Source organism: Elaeis guineensis, chromosome 8, assembly GCF_000442705.2.
Source record: "Elaeis guineensis isolate ETL-2024a chromosome 8, EG11, whole genome shotgun sequence".
NCBI classification, from domain to species: Eukaryota; Viridiplantae; Streptophyta; class Magnoliopsida; order Arecales; family Arecaceae; genus Elaeis; species Elaeis guineensis.
Window position 1 is genome coordinate 7,109,956 of NC_026000.2, and position 17,846 is coordinate 7,127,801.

At 38.8% G+C, this 17,846-nt stretch overlaps 2 protein-coding genes across 2 annotated transcripts; one reads left to right on the forward strand and one right to left on the reverse strand.

Annotated features, from left to right (window-relative positions):
• Window positions 1–6,113: 6,113 nt before the first annotated feature.
• On the forward strand, window positions 6,114–12,861 carry LOC105050497 (uncharacterized). Its single transcript, XM_010930546.4, has 5 exons — window positions 6,114–6,340; window positions 6,453–6,879; window positions 10,824–11,107; window positions 11,205–11,432; window positions 11,988–12,861. Exons 2-5 carry the CDS (start codon window positions 6,486–6,488, stop codon window positions 12,453–12,455), a joined length of 1,374 nt encoding a protein of 457 aa, XP_010928848.1. The 5' UTR covers window positions 6,114–6,340; window positions 6,453–6,485; the 3' UTR covers window positions 12,456–12,861.
• A 1,606-nt stretch (window positions 12,862–14,467) lies between these two features.
• On the reverse strand, window positions 14,468–16,696 carry LOC105050598 (cytochrome P450 93A3). Its single transcript, XM_010930682.4, has 2 exons — window positions 15,718–16,696; window positions 14,468–15,273 (listed from the first exon to the last, which is right to left on the reverse strand). Exons 1-2 carry the CDS (start codon window positions 16,645–16,647, stop codon window positions 14,650–14,652), a joined length of 1,554 nt encoding a protein of 517 aa, XP_010928984.2. The 5' UTR covers window positions 16,648–16,696; the 3' UTR covers window positions 14,468–14,649.
• Window positions 16,697–17,846: the final 1,150 nt, after the last annotated feature.

Below are 17,846 nucleotides of genomic sequence, written 5' to 3' on the forward strand. Positions count from 1 at the left end.
TATCCTTTTTGTTCTTGTAATCTATCCTTTTGACTTATGAAAGTTGTGATGAGAAGACATACTGGCTTTTAAGGTTTGTTTGCCGCAGGTTTTTATTGGTGGATCACTGGACGCTAAAAGAAACATCTAGCCTGAAGTAAAGTTTGCTTCTGTCATGTATATATTTTGTAGATTAAGCTTCTTAGGGCTTTAGCTCACGTTTCTAGTCTTATTTTATGCTGTAAATTTAGTGGATGAACATAAATTATTTTCTTAGATTCATAATTTTTTTTCTTTTTTTCTTCAAAATTACTCTCATCTTACAACGGTAAAGTGAAATCAAAACCCCACCATTACATTTATCCCTTTTCTGTTATTTTTCTTGTCAAAACTGAAATTTGCTGTTTGAAGTCTCCCAGTGGCCATAAAGATCAAATCGGAGCATCTAATAGCAACAAATTTTCTGTGTTAACACCAATAAGAAATGCATACGCATAGGGATCTAACCTTGAACCTCCCTTTGAAATGGGACCGGTGTCTCTTAACATGAGTTAATACAATAATAACTTGTTTTAATATCTTAAGCTGCAAAAAAAGTACTTTCTCTTTTTTTGTTTTTTTTTTTGATAAACAAAAGGTTTTTTTTTTTTTTCCACTTCCAATGGATTTTTCTTGCTTGCTCGTGTTCATGTAGAGCTAGTTCAAGCCTTTTTCTTCGGAAGTTTCCTATTCGGGATGTGTAGCTTTTGTTAAACGATGATTATGGTTATGGTCGTGAAAGTAATTTTATATTTTATTTGCTTCCTATACTCAATGCCTTCAATTTTCTTCTTGTCGCTCGGCTGCACTTCAAAGTTGTACAGTGGAAATGTTGTTATTTGTTTATTATCATTTTATAATCGCATTTCATTTGGAAAAGTAAATTCCCGCATTTTCTTTCCTGTTTGCCAGTTATAATGTAATTATCAATACCATTTGGCCCATTTCATTAACAAGAACCACTCCTACATTTCAAATCCTGAAATCAAGTACTAAAACAAAGGAAAAAGATGTCTTGTTCTTGCTCTTACCAGACAAATGTTTGTGTTATTTTGGTAGAACTAAATATTATCAACTTATATGACTACTGGCTTCCAAGGAAACTTTGCTGCCGGCACGCCATCAACTGCTGCCGCTTTTCCTCGTTTGAGTTGATCGTATTTAATTATGCAAGTCATCATCGACTTGTATCATCTGTAATTGCTTCATCATTTTTTTTTCACTAATGTTTAAATATTTTTAATTATTAAATCCCTATAGATTATTTTTTTAGGTTAAGGACATTTTCAGATCTAAGAAATTTTCTTCGAAGGCAACTGTTGCGAATTTAATAGTTAATATTAAAATACATCTACCTATTAATTCTCTGGAATGTTTGATGGTCAACGGCAGATGCAGCACTAGTTGTGAATTTGGGTTCCAAATGTGGAAAATGGACCGAGCCAGCCACTGGTTCGAATCTCCAACCATTTGTGATGTGGATTTGGAAAGACTGGGGCCATCGTTTAACCGAATTTTAATTTGGCTCAGCTGATCAAATCTATGGACTAATCTGGACTCAATTTTAAATTAAAACTCTGTAATGTTATAATGGTCTTTGCAATGGTGCTGGCGCACCACCTGTATTACGGTAACATAGTACAGTCAACATAAAATTTCCATCATAGAAACATTTTGATCATTGTACCCAGCATTATATAACACAAATAACAGTTGTTTCCTCAATCCACTTTTACAAAACAAAATAATATTGTTTTTAGTTTAAAAATATCGATATTTTTAATGTGAAGAATATCATACTTCATCATAAGTGACTTTTCCACATGACATTATTTTTTTTTCAGTTATTATCTACTTATTTTTACCATTAGTTTCTAATGGGAAGTGGCAGGTATAGTTATAGTCATTATTGCATTCCAACAATATATAGTCAAAGGCTGGAGCGAACAAAATATAATTGCTTGCTAATATTGTCATCATCTATTATGTAAAGAGAACTTTTGAAGCTAGGCACTCCAGGCACAGCTCCAAAGACGGGAATGTGCACATTAACTTTTTAAATTCTTTTTCCTAAACTTTAGCCGGATGCTTTCTGCAAGACTACACCAGAGTTAAAATGGATTTTAGAGTCATGCATCCAAATTATATATATATATATATATAGGGATAGTGAATGAGTTCTTCTGAAATAATCAGCTGGTTCTAAATGATAAAAAGTAGCCCATGCATTTGCAGTACATAGAATTGATCTTAGAAACAATAATCTATAGTTTGAGCTTGCATTTAAATAATAATAAAAAAAAAAAAAAAAAAAAGGAACAACTCCATCCATCAAATGACAAAAATATCAATATAAAAAACTAAGTGGAATCATGGATAGATTATTGTTTCTAAATGCAAGCTCAAATCCAATCCTCAGTTTAAAACACAGCTGCTCTACTCAACCAAAATAGTTACAATGGCTGAGGTAAAATGGCTGGTGCAATATAAAACATCCGCATAAATTGACATCAGTGTACTATGACCCACTCCTTACGGCATTACATTGAAACATCAAATACAGTGAAACGTCAAAGACACTGAAACCACAGATACCAAACTGCGTTTATAGTCCGTACCTTGTACGGAACTTATGACTTTCCTGCACATCACTCATGAATTATGATGTCAAGTACAATATGTTAGAAGAGTGAATCACACATTTAGTTGACAAATTGGCCCCGGTCGGTGCTATTGTAATTGAAACACACGCACACACCCACACAACAAGGGTGTTGCATTAATAAACAAAAAATTCACACAAAAATATTACACGGACAGCATTTAACATCTTTAGCATCCTGATTGCTCAATTTATTGATGGTATACGTGTGAAACATATGCTTGTAAATAATAAAATAATTGATGAGGTTCCCTATCTGTTGTGAACAATTACTTCAAGGGCGTATTTTGAGCTCTAAAATAAAAATGAAAAAAAAAATATTCATTTCAACCGTTGCTTGAAAAATTTTTATTTTCATTCAAATTTTAAAAAATAAAAATATTTTAATTTTTTAATATTCAATCTTTTTTTTTCTAGTATTTAAATTTTATTCTGATTGTGATTTTAATTCTAATTATAAATTAGGATGGTATAATTATTCTGATTTTTATTCCCATTAATTTTGATTCCGAACAGGGATGATCAAACGTGTCTGACTGGCTCAGCGCATATTGTTAAGCATCTGTCCACATTTTTCTGCACATTAACCCCAAGCACTTCTCTTAGTGGGGCCCCTAGAATCGCACCTGCCAAGCCTAACGAAGTGAAACTTGTTGTATTCCATTCATTGCTGGCACGCGTGACACACGCTGACGCAGCCCGGGGATGGGAAAGGATGCAGCGTTCCGCTGACGCCACACCACGCATGAGCCATGACCGTGACGCCGTGCTAAGCGGGCAGACCACTGAAACGGGTCGGATTCCATTCGGATCTAAATTGACGAGCTACAATCCCACCCCAAGTCCGACCCAATAAAAAAAATCAAACGGGGTTCACTGGGTCTGGACCAACTGGAGAGCATCTACGGTACATTATACTTGCATCTGACATGTTTCTATACCCAAACCCGGTTCTAGATTCAAAATTTAGAGATGGATCCGGATTCTAGATCGGGTCTGAATGGTCCTACCCGATTCTAATCTGTGGTCCAGGTTCATGAGGCTCGCGAGGTGGGAATGCCGTGCCGGTGGTTGGAGTCGCCATTTCTTTTATACCTTTTTTTCCTAGAAAAAGCTCGAAGCAAGACCATAATCCCACAGAGGAGAAGAAATAGGATATTTTAAAATATATTAAAAAAAAAAGCACGTTAATGCTTGCTTTCGAAGCATCTTCCGTACACTTGAATAAAATAAAATAAATTCACAAGCATGCACGCCTTATCCGATGCGAAGGAAAGGAAAAGGAGTATGGAAAGGAATGATGCAATCAAAAGCAAGTGGATTGTAATGTGGGCTTTGATAAAATCACATGTGATTACCTGGATATCCTTTTTTTTTTTTTTTTTTTGACTCCTCAAATCTGTAGCTGTTTTTTGTTGACATGTGAGGTCTATCGACTATTATTCAATTTTCATCAAAATTTTATTCTTAATCTTCTAAATTATGAATCCTTTATGTTTTATTTGGATTACCGGATTCGGAAACAAAAGAAAGAAAGGAATTTTCTTTTTCTTGTTTGGATATTAATTTTTAAAAAAAGAAGAAAGAAAGATAGGAGTATCCCTCTCTCTCTCTTTTCCTCTATTAAATTAGTTTCTTAATTCCTCTAATTTAAAAAAATTAAGAGAAAAAAAGATGTGAGAAAGGACAAAAATATCTATAGATCTTCAAATAAAACGAAGATACAATGATCTTTTTGATTTAAAATACCTATCCTCTTTCTCTTTTCTTTTTTCTTGTGAAGGCTATCCAAACAAAAGTGATGTTCCCCCTCCCTTTCTCTCCTTTTCTCTTCCTTTTCTTTTCCTCGTGAGAACTATCCAAACAAAGCCTTATGATTTGTATTTCTATACGATCCTTCTCCAAGTTTCCCTATTCAGCTTTATTGATTAACAATAGATAATTGAAACAAGAGACGGTACAATAACTCAGATGGGTACATTGAGCACACACTTATAATGGTTAATACAATCAAATCAACTAGATAAAAAAAATGCATGAATAGAATAGGGGTAGATCTCCCACTCCAACCAGGGTTAAGATGAATGAGTATACATCAAAACATCTTTCCATGAAAAATTAGTATGATGATAAGATGCTAATATGTGTAATGCATGCATGATAATAATGTAAAATCCATTCCTAAGCAACGTGTCTTTATTTTTCCTGGGAGGTAAACACCATGTGTATTGGTTGAATATTGGGCTAGACGCTGATAATCAAGCACTTCTTAAAGATTAATTCTAAGAGGACCTTTTGTATGATTTGTTGGAGATTGTATTTTTGGTTATAAATTAAAATAAAAAGGCCATAGATGGGGTGGTTGGGAATCAACCGTCCCTGCTCAAAGAATGGCCTAACCTTGGAGGTAAAAGTATGAAGTCATAAATAACAATGCGGCGGATCCTCTAGATTTTAACAGGTGAGAAAGATATTAGCAAGATCTTATCTCCACCTAAATCAGAGGATGGTCAGAAGAATAAAAAGTTCGCAGACAAATAAACCTGCCACGGAGTTCCAAGAAATTTCTTCTTATTCACACCTCATGGAACCCACAAGTCCACGTAAAACTCTATTCTGGAATGGATGCGACTCGCAGCTCCCTTGTCTCGCGTATTTATATCTAATAGATTTGGAAGAGCCCACCATGGATCATTTCCGGTAGGCCAATCCAAATCACGGAGCATATGTACGGTGGATAACATATTCCTCTTATTTGATCAAAAAATTATTTGTTGGATCAAGTTCACAATAGATCATTAATAATTTATTTTTTTTTCTTCTTTTTCATGTATTATAACAGCATGCTAGGACGCCTTTAATCTCTTATCCTTCTTTTTGAATAAGAAATTATTAGTGATTCAGTGGTCCATAGTGATGGTCCAATTGATAATATTTTAATTTGATCCTAAATTATTTACATGTAAAAATAATAATGTGGCGAGTGGCTATTGGACTGGTCTACGGGAACTGATCCATTTAATAAACAAACTCGTGAGCACCCGGAGACCGGGCGTTGCGAGAGGGACGGGCACCGGTCCCTGCGGACCATCGCCCATTTGTTTTGATTTCCACGCCATTCCCGGCCTAATCCCGGCGGTTAGACTTCCACGTTAGCTAACAAGACAGTCCCGTAAACTACTAATGGCGGGCTGCTGGCCTTTCCAGATTCACCCTCCCACGAACCGTGTCGGCGTCACCGCGGTAGAGTGGACCGTTCCAAACTACACAGTCTGGGACGAAACCGACGGCTCTGATGCAAGATTTTTCCCTTGATATATTTTTCTTTAATTCTCCACTGGGAATTTTAGGAGGCCGTGGGTGGGGAGACTCCAGATTCTTCGTGACTCTCGTCGCCACCTTCCCTCCATCGACACCAACTCTCCTGCTATTTCTATTTAGGGTTTAAGCTATCGGCTTCTCTTCTTCTCCTTCTCTTCCCAGAACCTTCAAAGATATATAGAAGAAAAGTTTTTTTTTTGGGGGTCATTTCTTCTCCTTAATTCTCCTCCCTCTCTTCGATCTCACCGGAGAATTCTGGAGGAGGAAATCTAGCTTTCTTGTTCGGATCCTACGCCGTTAGATCGAGTCACGGCTTCTCGATCGACGAATTTTTGAGAGGTAAGGAAAAAGAAAAAACGAATTTTTGGAGGAAAAAACTCTTCCTCTCTCTCTTTCTATCGCGTCTTGTTTGTAAAATCTTTAACCAAGAAAGCTCGATGCTGGTCATTAGACGGAAGGAGGGAGCAGAGAGAAAGAAGAAGAGATGACGGCGGACGAGGCGGCTGCGGTGGTGGCGATCGAGTGTGTGGCGGGGAGCAGGAAGGCGGAGGAGTGGGGTGGCGGCGGGGAGGCGCTGCTGCAGACGGGGGACGTGGTGGAGGAGATCAAGATCGGGAACTCCCCCGCCGTCCGATCGCCGTTCAAGGGGGGGCGCGCCGGCGTCCAGAAGCTCCTTCACGCCTCGTTCAAACGCGGCGACACCTCCATCCACGTCTGGGCTCGGCGGGGCCGCGGCAACGACCCCGCCGAGCTCCAGGCCTGCATCGTCCCGCACCCCGCAGCCGGCCGCCGCCAGTACGTCCTCCGCTCCCTCCACGACCCCAACTACGCCGTCGGCTTCGTCGACCGCTCCGAGAGCGAGTGCCTCGCGATACAAGGTAAACGCCCTTCAAACGTCGTCCTCATAGAATTATTTTTATGCGAACCCCACATCTGCCGTCTGATATTGCCGTCTCCGAAATTATGCGAGCGGTTTTATTTTTATTTTTTTCTTTTGAAGAAAATTTTTTTATGCGAGCGCTGTGCGCAGGATATTGAGCGCTGTGCGCATATCCTTATCGAGTGATTCTTTTGCACCAAGGGACGCCGGCTTCCTTTGATTAACACCCCAAATCGGCCGGGTTGACAAGTTATGTGATATTTTTGTATCAGCATATTATTGAATAGATTTCAATTATGGAATTGCTTAATAGGAAAAGTAGCTTAAAAAACTGAAAGTCATAAATGATGGAATCTTCAATTACCTTTGTTGTTGGATTCCTTGATCTAGGTTCTTGTTTTATTCCATGATTTATGAAACACTAATCATAGCAAAGGTTGTGCATGTTTATTTTAAGTGATAGTCTAACCCATATACATGTCTTAGTATGTAAAAAATTTGTAAACTATATTTATAAATTGTACACAATATGGTAGCAATGAAGGCTCAGTGCTTAGGAGCACGAGGAATTATATGCCAAAATTTGTAGAACCATTTAATGGTGGCATCCATCACCAATTGATTGATTTTAAATAAATATTGTTATTATCCCACGAATTTAAGCTACTTGATCTAATATCTTTGGATGTGAAGTTTGATTTTTAGATTGTAGGTTGATATTGTGATCGACTTAGCACTCTAACTATTCTCAATTTTAGTGTATTAGATAACTTTGAATTTAATACTTTATATAATCCATAAAGAACACTTGACTTTGGGAATTCTTTTCAATTATCTTCTGAGCCTTATTGAAAAAATAATTATAATGCTGAATGTGTTTTAATATGCTTCCAAAAAAAAAAACATGCTTCGAAAGGGATATTCATATCTTATGATAAAGTTAAGATTTTTTTTTTTTTTTTTGTTTTAAATTTAACTCTTTTACTTTAGAACTCCATATGTGTGATCCAAATCCGATATGGACTTGATCTAGATCCAAATTTTTGGTTGGAACCAGATTATACATGGATCTAATTTGGTCCAAATAATCTATTGGGTTAAAGATTTTAGTTGTGGATCCGATTGGACCAGATTTTTTAACGGGTTGGGTTTAAGTCCAACATTACGACTCGAACAAAGAATCCGATCGGATCGGAGTTCCTTATGATCCGGTTTGACCAAAACCATTTGCACTCTATCATTGATGCATCTCTTCATTTGTAGTAGAATAGTGTTAATGTAATTCTTATGTAGACTTAGTCCACAATAAAAAATGATGTAGACAAAGCCGATGAAAAAAATGCCATATGGCTGCAATTACTTCAACACACTTGTTTAACAATCTCGAAATACTGCTGGATATTTCTTGGCTTGTCTATGGCATTTATGATTGACTAAGCTTACCCTAGAATTTTCAGTTAATAACATAGGCTTTTGGTTAACTTGATCAATTAATGTTTCTACAGTTCTCAAAGCCGTGCATAATTAGAACATATATATCTATTATCTACGTAGTGCTGAGAGGCATGGTGCCCATTTGGCAGTGAAAGGGTGAAGTTTGGCGTTTTATAAAGTGCGATGGTCCAACTTGCAAGTATTATCTGCACTTAATGTTGTGCTAATGCTAGGGGTTTACGTGTGGAAACATCTAAAATGGTTTCTATTAGGCCGGCTGCTCGTGGGGCCATTGTGGCTGATAATTAGTTTTATTTAATGTGGTAGGTGGTGAATTCAATATTTTGCTGGACAATATGCCACCGTTGACCATTTACTCTTGCTAACTTAGTAGTGGATTAATTAGATACAAGAATGATACATGCATGATATGCTGAAAGATAATAAAAATTGAAATATTATTTGATGATGACAAGATAATAGAAACTTAAAAATAAAATAAAAAATATTATACACAAAATATATTGAATAATTATTGATAATACTATCGTTAACATCTTACTAACAAAATGGTCAGCAATAATGGAAAAGAGGAATTGCTAAACATAATATGTGAATGTTTCTGGTAGGATAGAAAAAATATGTACTTATATTATGATATTTGTTCCTTTTTGATTTGATATGGAGGATTTTGATTTTTTTTTTCTTTTTTTAAAATTGATAAATTGATTTCATTTTGATTAGAGCATTCATCTTGTTTCAACCTATAAAAAAATAGAAAATAATTAGTAATATATATAGGATTTAAATAAATAAATAGAAAAATAGCTTAATTATAATCTTTTGTTAGATTGATCGTATGTACTTAAATTTCTATTAGATCAGCTACTCGGTAGATCCTTTGTGGTTAGTAATTAGTTTTATTTAATATGGTAGGTGGTGATTCAATAGTTTGCCGTACAGTATGCCACAGTGGACCATGGACTTTGCTGACTATTCATGCCCCTTTTGCTGTTCTTGGATTGATACAATAAGGAATATTAATTTGACTAGACTAATCTTGGGTGGTCTCCGGATGCTGGATTTGATTTGAGGGTTGGAATATTAGGACTCGTGTGCCCTGAGCTTAAGATAGGTGCAAAGGGAGGGATCAAAGATGAGCCAATTCGAGGAAAAGTTAGATCAAAGCTTCTTTATGGTTAGGTCGATAATTTAGACTGTAGAAACTCTCTTTCCAGGCACTTGGTTATGATTGTTCAGTGCAAGAATAGGTAATTAACCATGGTTGATTGTATTTTGTTGTTTACATAGCTTAAGAGAAAGTCCATCTTAAGAAAGTCTTGGTGGAGAGCTCATATAATTCTCATCAAAATTTTTAGTGGTTGTATATGCTCATAAACATATTATTCTGCTTAGGATTTCAGCTTATTTGTTCGTTAATGTTTTGTACTGTGGTTGTATATGTAGCTACAGTTGCGTGTACAAGCATCTACTATAAGCTAAAGAAAATTTGCCTTTTAGTTAGTTCTATTTCGATCATCATCATAGGAAGAGTAAAATTTGATCACCATAATGTGCTATTCTATTTTTGACAAGTTAGAAACTAATAGCATTCCTTATGGTGTTATTGATTTTTTCTTGTAATCCATTGAAACTTTGATGATTTGGATATATATATAAATCTGAAGTTATTTCAAAACTGTAATGAAGTGTCTTCATGACATTAAAATAATTAATATAGTTGTTTTCTGGATGAAGTTAATTTATTTTACAGTTTTGTAGTTTGATTAACCATAAATCCATCTCATCTTGCATTTTGATTGGAAATAGAAGGAATTCTTCACATGATATGTCTTCCACAAATCCGACCAGGTCATCTAACCTCGTTGTATTGGCAAAGGAATTCGTTGTGTTGATTCAAATTATGATAACAATCAAACATATAAAAAACTGCATGATGGAGTTTGGTAAAATTAGATAATTAGAATGTTGCCCAAGAAAACCATGGGCGAGGGGCTGTTCCTCCTAAACCAGTCATATACCACAACTTTGGGATTTGTGAGCATTAGAGATCAGTTAAAGTAATCTAGTCAACCAATCATTCCTACTCGTTGTCATGAAACAATTAACTATACCCTAAGTATGGACAAAAATTAGTCTTAGTCTTCTAGATGCATCAATGTATTAAAAAATGCCTATTGCTTTATTCATTGTTTAGTCAAACATGAGGCAGGAATTATCTGTCATGTCGTACCTCCAATCTCTGTTGAAAAAACGGTACTCCATAAATTAGTCAACTGTAACGCCGCTCAACTTTTTCTATCTCCACCAATCACCGACTCCTCCATGATTGGCTGAAAGAGCCGCCAAGAGTAATAACTCTTGCCAACCTCTACAAATGATGCAACAAGGCTCCAGGTTGTTACCCCTGCGTCTCTTCACCGTTGGACTTCTACTTTCGTATCTCGTGCAAGCTCACGCTAATACATTTTATCTCCATTTGAGAAGGCTCGAGGAGCTCGAGGGTAGCGTGCGCACTGGACAAAGCGCAGCTCCAAGATGGTTATGTGTCATATCCTTGGGAGAAGAAGATGAGGGAATCAATGCCCATACCAAACTCGAGCTGCTTCCTCTCGCTGCTTGTACTTCCAAAGGCATCGGACCCTTCAGCCACTCGCTACAACTCTCTTGAGGACACCTTAGCCCGGGCCAATTCTTGGCTCAACTCCTCCCAGGCCTCTGGAGTTCCCATTGCGTTCATGAATATCCAGACCGAAGCCCTCCTCACCAAGGTAATTAAAATTTAGGGCCCGGGATCTCTATAATTAGGAGGTGAGAATTTTTCTTATAGTTTGTGAGTGAGAAAATGAATGTTTTTTATGTTGACAGATCTCTGGAGAGACAGCCTCCTCTACCGTAAACATGGGATCGCTGGCCGACCTTTCAAACTTGGCAAACGTGAGCCTGTATGGGTTTGAGGATTACCATGGTGTGGACATTGGGGTGGTCAGAGCAGTTCGGCTCTGGTACACGCCGGCAGCAGGAGAAATGGCAGTGGAGATCAGACTACAGGAAGGCGATACCAGGCTGGGCTTTGCAATTAGTCGCACCGAAGAAGTATTCTCTTGCTCCTTTTGGCTATTTTCTGTTAGATGTTTCTATTCTAATGCGTCGTTCCAAACTCCGTGCATGGGTCATGTTCTATCTCGAGGTTTTATAAGCCTTTCATCTCCACTGTTGCAAGGCTCAAGAACTTTATCGCTATGTTCTCTAAACACTTGATGGTTTTCCCATCACGTACTTTTGTTTGTCAATTTCCCATCACAGTGTTTGCATATACTCCCATATTATTTGTGATTTATCACGAATGCATTTATGGATAATTTGTTCTTATTTTTATTGTTGCCTTAATTTGCTGCTATCAACACTACTGTTTAATATCATGCTATAGCTTATAGGTATATAAAATTTTACGTCTCTTTGAATGATGATTTCCTGCACTAAATTTTCATGAATTTGGATTTTTATTCTTATTGCCATGCTTGAAACAGAGCTCATGAGTTTCCGGAGAATATCCATTAATTCATATATAATGGTGTGGACTTCTTTTCATATATACTACTTAAAAATTATGGATGAGCTATGCTCTTTTAAACTTTCTTCTGTCTACAGGGATTTATCTACATATCATCAGTAACAGACGACGACAGCACAGGAGTGGCTGCAACTCGATCAGGGCTCAGGGAGCTGTATAGAGAAGCAACAAGAGCATCGAAGCTGTTGGTGATCGCAAGGCTTGGGAACGAGAAGGTGCTTCCTTGGATGGTTTCCACCTCGGGAGCCATCCGATGCTTTGACACAGTCTCTCTCAGCCAGAAGCTCTCGCTGCACCGCCATGCATTGAGGCCCATTTTACTCCACGTGCTCATGTGGGAGACGTCTCCATTCAATCTTAGCAGAGGGGTTGAACGGTCCGAGCCTCCGGCACCTCCACCATCATTTGTGCCGCCACCTCCAGTGGATGAAGTGCCGAGGAACTTGGTCTTTGGTGATGGATCCGGGGCGGAGCTCGGTAGGGACACGGCAGGGGATGTGTCCTTTAGATTTCACAACTTCTCACTTCCAAATAATTGGGTATGATCTTCTTCAACCATGCCAGCTTCTACTGTGTATATATGGGAGTGATATGTGAGAAGGTCCTTGCCTTCACGTTAGCAGTTATCGCTCTCTCCCTTGGTGCTTGATGCATTCATGAGGATTATTTATGGAAACGAGCATCGATCGGCTGTCTAGCTATGATGTGGTCTTAGAATCCTAGTAATGATTATGAATGCTAATTGGTTCCTGTTGTAAATTGAAAAAGCTAGAACCAGCTTGAAAGAGGTTTCTCGAGTGCTGAGAGAATAAACTTTTTGTATAGTTGTGCACATGCCATCTTGGACTCTTTTGGCTACTGCAAGACTCACACGTAATTGCAAGCAATGGTTTGAAGGGTAAGGGCCTATTTGGCTGCTGTTCGCATAGGTCATCCCTTGGTTTGACTCTACTTGTGATATTGGAAACTGTGGAAAAATTCGGTATGGTACCCATCTAACCTTTTCTGTCATGATTGGCGTATGTTGGTTTTATCCAACAGAGAGTTTACGCAGGAAACCCAGCGGATGAAATTATGAAGTTGGCATAAGCCCAGCGGTTGGACCTATGCTTTTAACTGTGGGTTTGAGCCATGGGAGGTGCTTTTCAATTTTCCAACCTAGATAATTGGCATTTGTGATGCTCTCAACCCCGCGCTTGGAGGTCCAACACCCATTTTCTTGAGGAATGCTCTCAAATTTTTTTCTCGAAACATATACTTCTCCAATTTTTGCATGCGACTCCTATAAACCACTTGAACCACACAATATCTGGTTACTCGTCTCCATGCATTACTTAAAGGACTTTTGCATGATCAACAGACGATGTATATTTATTGAACCATGGAAATCCTTGCATGTCGAGTCAAAAGCTAGAGATCATCACTTTCGGCCCCCAACGTCATCATGGAATCGTTTGGCACCGGTCTAGAAAAGATGGCTGCAAACATTCATCCAATTGTATCCGCACCTAAAAGTTGGCAACCTGCACCAACTCGGTAAGGAGAAATTACTTTCCGCACTGTATGCACCATCTGGCTCTGCGTGCCATCAATCACAACGACTGCTCATTCCTACCATGATGCACTCAGATGCGTGATTTATGAACTGCATGCACCATCTGGCTCTGCATGCCATCAATCACAACAACTGCTCATTCCTATCATGATGCACTCAGATGTGTAATTTATGAGTAGGGTATACAAAAACGAGTAATTATAATTTGTGGCATGCACGGTTGCTTGATGCACGTGTTATAGGAATAATTTTTCTGGGATAAGGGCTGTGTTCTTCGTGTGAAAAAAAAGATTCATCTTCCTTCGCATGAATCCACCGATGGATCATGCATCACCTTGAGAGCCGTGCAGCATAATGAACGAGAGAGTTTGAAGTGCTTTGATATCTATGTGGGGCATGATCCAATGAACAATTTCGTGGAAGAAGATCAATGACAACCTGAAGCCACACCCCTTAGCATCGTCGACACCTTTGGTGCCAGCATCATTGATGACCTTTGGGGCCATCCAGCATCTAGTGAGGAAGCTAAAATTATGCATGTCGAGATGGTGGCATATCATGTGTTCTGTTATGTAGAATTTACATATGTAACGTGCTATATATCGAGCAAGAGGGGATGTAGCTAGAGTGCACTATGTCATGATTGTAATTAACACCATTAAAAGATGGCCAATAATGATACAGTTTCAAAAATTTATTTTTACTAGTTAATTATATAAATCACAATTCACAAAGAATAATGAATATGTTGCTATCTAAAATCCGATCTGATGTTGTGGCAGACAGGTGTAGATTGGCCAGTTTGTTCAGAGTAGAAGTATGACCTATGAGCAAAAAAGTAAAGATGAGAGCAGAATAGATGCAATTTTGTATTGAATTATATTGTTGTTTACTTCGAGCAAGTGAGTTATATTGTTTCTGGAATTGAGGTTAACCATATCTCGATGTAGTTGGTTTCTACCTTTTTTTTTTTTTTTTGGAAGACTGCTTTCCTCCATAAGATCAAATGATCAAACCTTGTCACTCAAAGTTCTAAACTGTGTACACCCTTAATTCCTTATAATGACAGAATTTGCACAGCAGCTAAAAGCCTTGGACACGCTCAACTAATCAAAAGTAGGATTCCAACTGCAAAGATGGTGTTGCCAAGATCACTTCAACTTTGTAAAGCGAAGAACACATTTTTAAAGGAATGGCAATGGATTCAAGCGTGGCTCTACAGTGCACACCAGTGCTTGTGCTCTTGGAAGTGTCAAGCCTGGTCCCTCCGTCATGTCCACAGTTCCACTGCCATTAACCTTCCATTCGAAGCACTGTATCAGGGCACCAAGAGCTGGCTGAATGATCTGCAGTGCTAATGAAGTACCAGGGCAGACCCTTCTTCCACTCCCAAATGGTAACAAGTGGTAGTGTTGCCCTCTGACATCAATCATACTTTGTTCACCTTCCATAAATCTTTCTGGCTGGAATTTAAGTGGCTCGACCCAGTGGTTGGGGTCCCTTCCAATGGCCCATACGTTGACGAAGAGCCTCGTGTTTGCAGGGATGTTGTATCCATTGATCATGCAATCCTGGGTCGATTCTCGAACAATCATTGGGCCCGTCGGATGGAGCCTCAGCGTCTCCTTCACGATCGCTTGGAGGTATGGGAGGTTGGGGATGTCCGACTCCTCGACCAGCCTATTCTTGCCGACGACTGCATCAATCTCTTCTCCTGCCTTTTGTAGTATGGTAGGATGATTGATTAACTCTGCTAATGCCCATTCTATTGTAATTGCCGATGTGTCGGTACCGGCAGCAAAGATATCCTGCCAAACCAAATTGTTTCTAAATAAGTGATAAACTTTTGTATAAATAGATCTATTGTAAACTCTAATTCATGATGATCAAAGTTAATTCATATGTTTCAAACCGTTATGCCATGATGATACAACAAAGTTTTCATAAATTATATGTTTTTAATGATGAAATTATCTGTTCTACATTATGAAAAGAAATATTTTTCTCTTTTCAAGGCTTAACATTTTTTCCTTTTTTGCAAAATGATGAAAAGTATATATATATATTTATTTTATTTTATTTTTTTCTGAGAAAAACGTTGAGATTTGTTGCTGCAAATCAAACTTTCACTAGTAAAAGAACCTGCTGAAGGCTTTCAGCTGGACCTAGCCCAAGCACTGGATGCATTCACTCCAACCACGCCAACAAAATCCAATGAGAACAAAAGAAGCAGGGGATTCCAACGGTCATACCAGAATGAAAGCCTTGATGTTCTCTCTGCTCAGCTTCACTTGCGCAGTCTCATCCTCCGATATATCAAGCAATATATCAAGCAAATCCTTCGCATTTCCCATCTCCTTCGCCTCCTTCCTTGCCTCCTCCTTCTCCTTCATTATCCTCTCCATCATCCCATCAAACCGACGATGAAGGTCCTCGAGTCTCCTATCGAACCCCTGCAAGTCCAAATTCTTGCAGAATCCGATATAATCAGCTAAATTAAACTTCCCTGTGAGCTCCGCAGTTTCCTCGACCAACTTCCTCGCCTCCTCGGCCTCCCCATCGGACCCCGAACATCTCCGGCTCATTGTCATCCGGGAAATGACATTGTTGGTTAGTTTAATCAGCTCCAAACCCATGTCCACAGCTTTCCGTTCCTTGGAATTCTTGTTCACGGCTTGTAAGAGCCGGAGTATCTCCTCACGCCTTATTGGTAGGAGTTGCTCCAGTGTACGACCCCCCAGGAGTTCCGACATGCAGAGCTTCTTCATGAACTTCCAGTAAGGGCCGTAGGGGGCGAAGGAGAAGTCAGCGGAGCCGTAGGTGAGGTAGCTGACGGCCTTGGATTGAGGACGGTCAGAGAAGGCGAGATCATGAGTCCTGAGGAACCCTTTGGCTGTCTCGGCCGAGCAGGCCACGACGCATGGGACCGAGCCTAGTCGGAGGTGGATCAGGGGGCCGTAGCGTAGGGAGAGCTTGTAGAGGGCTTGGTGAGGGATGGGGGTAAGTAGGTAGAGGTGGCCGATGATAGGCAGGGCGAACGGGCTTGGTGGAAGGCGGAAACGGGTGCGGGAGTTGAAGAAGAGGGCGCGGATGATGTAGATGGAGAGAATACATATGAAGGAGGAGAGGATGGCATAAGATTTGAGGTCTTCTACTCCGCCCATGGTGAGTGGTTTTGTCATGGGAGTTTGATGTAGAGACTTTTGGTGATGGGGGAGGAAATTGGAGAGGTGGTTCTTATGGGCCTTGATCGCCTTGGAGAAGGCTGTGAGACAAAATAAGAAGCTATCTTATTCTTAGGACGGCTGAAGTAATGATTGAGAAATGATGAGAACATGAACAACTACTTTAGACAAAGTGCATTAAACTATGATTTGTTTAATAAAATCAGAATTTTTTGTTTTTTTGTCTTTTATAAGCTAAATTACATGTTCTAAAAGTGATGTCTTTCCATTTATTTGTAAATCGAGAAATTAAGTACTAAATCTGCGTTTAGAATGCAAGTATCGTGGACAGAATCTTATTTAGAAGGGCAGAGGAGTAAAAGTAACAACATGTCATACCACATCTTACTCATCACAATTTTTAGCAGACCTGGCTCAAATTACCTTCTCAGCTACGAGATAATGATACTCGCAGTGAAAAAATTTGATTTGCATGGACAAAGTGACCGACAATATGGATCACCTCTCACAATTGCAGGACTCGTTCAGTTGTCTCAGCTGCTAGGGATGGTTGATTTTCAGAAGCATGAGATGACTAGGCCTTGGGCTCCAGCGGCCATTTGTCTTTTTAATAATAAACAAACAGAATAGTTTACAATTTGGGGTATGAGTGGGACAGGCTAACAAGTCAAGAATACACGACAGCAAATGATGACTTAATGATCATGACCAACAGAAAACTTTGTGTTCTCCGTCGTTTCTTCTTGTCCTCGAGACCATCCTTGAAGAAATACATGTGCTAATCTAAACAAAGGATGAACATGGATATTAACCTCAAGTTCTGAGACGTACTTTCATGGCTTCTTCTGTCTTAACAACAACAGAGTGACAGCTTCTCTGCTTTTGTCCTTGAAAGTTTGCATGTGAGATTATGTTTAATAGATTAATTAAAGTTTGATGACCAGTAGGATGTTAACCTGTAAGCTTAAGCAAGTGAAGGAAAACAAGTAACTGAAACAGGGGATTAATAACCTTTGGCATTATTTATTATTATTATTATTATTATTTTTGATTAAAGCTGGAGGCCGAGGCCACCAACAAGATTTATTGAAATTGCAACATAGGAGGAGTTAGCAGAGTTTGCAGACTTTGAGATTACATCAAGCCACACAATGAGGAACAAGACAGCAGGGAGATGACGGTATGAGATAAGTGAG

Coding starts and splice junctions, on each gene's coding strand:
- LOC105050497 (XM_010930546.4), top strand. CDS start 6,486: ATGACGGCGGACGAGGCGGCTGCGGTGGTGGCGATCGAGTGTGTGGCG. Junction 11,108..11,204: donor CCGAAGCCCTCCTCACCAAG/GTAATTAAAATT, acceptor TTATGTTGACAG/ATCTCTGGAGAGACAGCCTC. Junction 11,433..11,987: donor CAATTAGTCGCACCGAAGAA/GTATTCTCTTGC, acceptor TTCTGTCTACAG/GGATTTATCTACATATCATC.
- LOC105050598 (XM_010930682.4), bottom strand. CDS start 16,647: ATGACAAAACCACTCACCATGGGCGGAGTAGAAGACCTCAAATCTTAT. Junction 15,274..15,717: donor ACATCAAGGCTTTCATTCTG/GTATGACCGTTG, acceptor TTGGTTTGGCAG/GATATCTTTGCTGCCGGTAC.